The 2,500-nt window shown below is 31.8% G+C and overlaps 1 protein-coding gene across 1 annotated transcript; it reads left to right on the top strand.

Moving 5' to 3' along the window:
* The first annotated feature begins 45 nt into the window (after positions 1-45).
* Positions 46-2,141, top strand: Polr3G (RNA polymerase III subunit G). The gene is made up of 3 exons (XM_027363677.2): positions 46-97; positions 219-307; positions 1,073-2,141. Exon 3 carries the CDS (start codon positions 1,081-1,083, stop codon positions 1,735-1,737), a length of 657 nt encoding a protein of 218 aa, XP_027219478.2. The 5' UTR covers positions 46-97; positions 219-307; positions 1,073-1,080; the 3' UTR covers positions 1,738-2,141.
* The last annotated feature ends 359 nt before the right edge of the window (positions 2,142-2,500 follow it).

Below are 2,500 nucleotides of genomic sequence, written 5' to 3'. Positions count from 1 at the left end.
AGATCGATTTCAGATAACTAAGGAAGAATTGGCTACAGGGGAAGACACAGCTACTTGTCCAAGCTGTTCTCTTATTGTGAAAGTCATATATGATCCAGTAAGTGGTTCTTGTTATTATGAAAACCATTATAATCATGGTGACACCCTTTAAATTTGAATTACCTGCATTGCTTGTGTAATGCAGTATAGTATTTGCTATAATATCATACATATTTCAGGATGATTTTGCTGCATATGAAGAAGAAACTGTAGCCTTACCAAAGGAGAAACAACTTGCAATGAACTAAATACCACTGTATTAAACTATGTAAGTAAGCCATGGATTCTGTCCATTATTGTATGTAAAGATTAGTCTTGTATAAAATGAATGCACTCTCCATGGCAATATAATAGCCCATCAAGGAGGAAAGGGGAACAAATATGTTTTTGAGTTGCCCTTTAATATTCTTAATATTGATTGATTTTTTATGCATAGATAAATCAGTATGTGTTCACTTCCATTGTTGATTATATTTTTTTCATATGAAAGTTTAGATTTGTTAATTCAGTTCTTATATCTCTTAATGTAATGTCTACATTTGTATGAAAATACTTTTTTTTAGATATAATTTTTAATTCTGTTTATATATCTAGGTATCACTGTTTTTTATTTTTATTTTTTTTTTAATTATTGTTTTTGTTTTTTATAATTGTTGTAGTTGTTATTATTGTTTTTGTTATTATAATTATTATTATTGTTATATTATTATTATTATTATTATTATCATCTTCATCATTATCAATAGTTGTAGTAGTATCAGTAAAGTAATATCACCATCTTTATTTTATTGTTACCATATCTTCCATCAAAAAAGTACCCAATATATATTTTCTTATCTTGTCATTTTCTTTTCCATAAAAACTAAAATTCATTTATCTATGATTAATATTGAAATGTAATTTATATTATGGATTTTTTATAATAGCAATAATACCTTTATAAATTCATCTTGTAGTCTTGGGCCAAAAAATATTCTTACATTGTGTAGAGATAAATATACTCATAACTCTTGGTATGACATTTTCATTCCAGCAGCCAAAATGGGTGGAAGAGGACGTGGAGGTCGAGGTCGGGGGAGGGGCATGACCTATGAGCAGCTGGGAGTTCAGAAAGGAGAGGTTTTACCCGAGAGAGTTGTTGGGCCACCAGAAACTTACCCTCCACTTGAGTTCCGCCCTGTGCAGCCTGCACAAGAGAAAAACCTAGCAGAATCCTACCTCTTAGTGGTGAAGAAAGAATTCCGAGAACACATGCAAAATTCACAGTACTATATTCATCCTGGAGTAAAGAGACCTGATATTGAAAGATACTCAGATAGATATCAGTTACTAGCAAGTCATCGGGGGCAACTGAATATAAACTGGTCTCGGTGTCCAAAGGAACTCAGTCATTCTAGTGCAGCAGCTAAGAAGAGAAAAAGCTGGACCAAAAAGACTGATGCCAAAAAGGCAAAAGTGAAAGACCTAAATGTAAGTGAGGCTTTAGAGGCTTTACAGAAAAAGGAAGAAACACAGACTAAGGAAGGTGTGGAAGAGGAAGGAGAAGAAGGTAAACCTGAGGGTGAAGAAATAGAGGAATTAGAAGAGGATGATGAAGAGCTTGATGAGGGTACAGATTATGTCAATAATTATTTTGATAATGGTGATAGTTATATTGATGAAGAGGATGATGCCCTTGAAGAAGGCGGTGTGTTTTAGTGTCTCAAATGAATAGATTTATGCTCATATCTATGATGTCATCCAAATTTTAAACCAGTCACCTTCTATAATTTATATTTATAAAACGAAAAAAAAAAATGCAATTAAAGAAAAAAAAGATGCATGGCAACTGTTAGGCATTTTATTTGTGTACTTGTTTTCACTTTAAAAAGATGAATATATTTTTAAGCCTTTTCATCTTATTCATTGTAACTTATTTGAGAAATTGATCATCAAAGAGTGGAATGTAATTTATATTGACACTAGAGTCTATGACTATATGATAGCAATGAAGGAAACTTTTTGTATTTATAAACCATTTTCAGATTGCATAGAAATGTGCTGGTTTTATATATTTATTGTCTTTATAAGATAATATTAATAATAATGAACGATGTGTGAAATGATATTTGTTTTGTTCTCCTTGACCAAGTGTTTACTTTATACAGAGAGAGAGAGAGTGGGTGAGTGAGTGAGTGAGTGAGAGTGGGGGGGAGGGTGAGTGAGTGTGTGAGAGAGAGAGTTTGTGTTTATTTGTTTGTTTAAGTGCATGCAAACAGAACAGAAAGAATGACAGAGAAATATATAGCGTGCATACATAACAGCATCGTACTCAGTAATTCATTGTTTTCATTAAATCAGTGAACTGGAGCTAGAAAAATGGTGAAAAAGGATTTTAGACTATGAAAGGCCATGAAAATAAACATTTGTTATTAAAAAAAAATGACTATAAAAGACTGAAAAAAACAGTTGTGGACAAATT

The sequence above is a fragment of the Penaeus vannamei genome, chromosome 9 (assembly GCF_042767895.1).
Source record: "Penaeus vannamei isolate JL-2024 chromosome 9, ASM4276789v1, whole genome shotgun sequence".
Taxonomy (NCBI): domain Eukaryota; kingdom Metazoa; phylum Arthropoda; class Malacostraca; order Decapoda; family Penaeidae; genus Penaeus; species Penaeus vannamei.
This window is presented reverse-complemented; position numbering and strand designations above follow the sequence as displayed.

What these genes read in the sequence shown, in the direction of transcription:
- Polr3G (XM_027363677.2), top strand. Translation starts at nt 1,081, where the DNA reads ATGGGTGGAAGAGGACGTGGAGGTCGAGGTCGGGGGAGGGGCATGACC.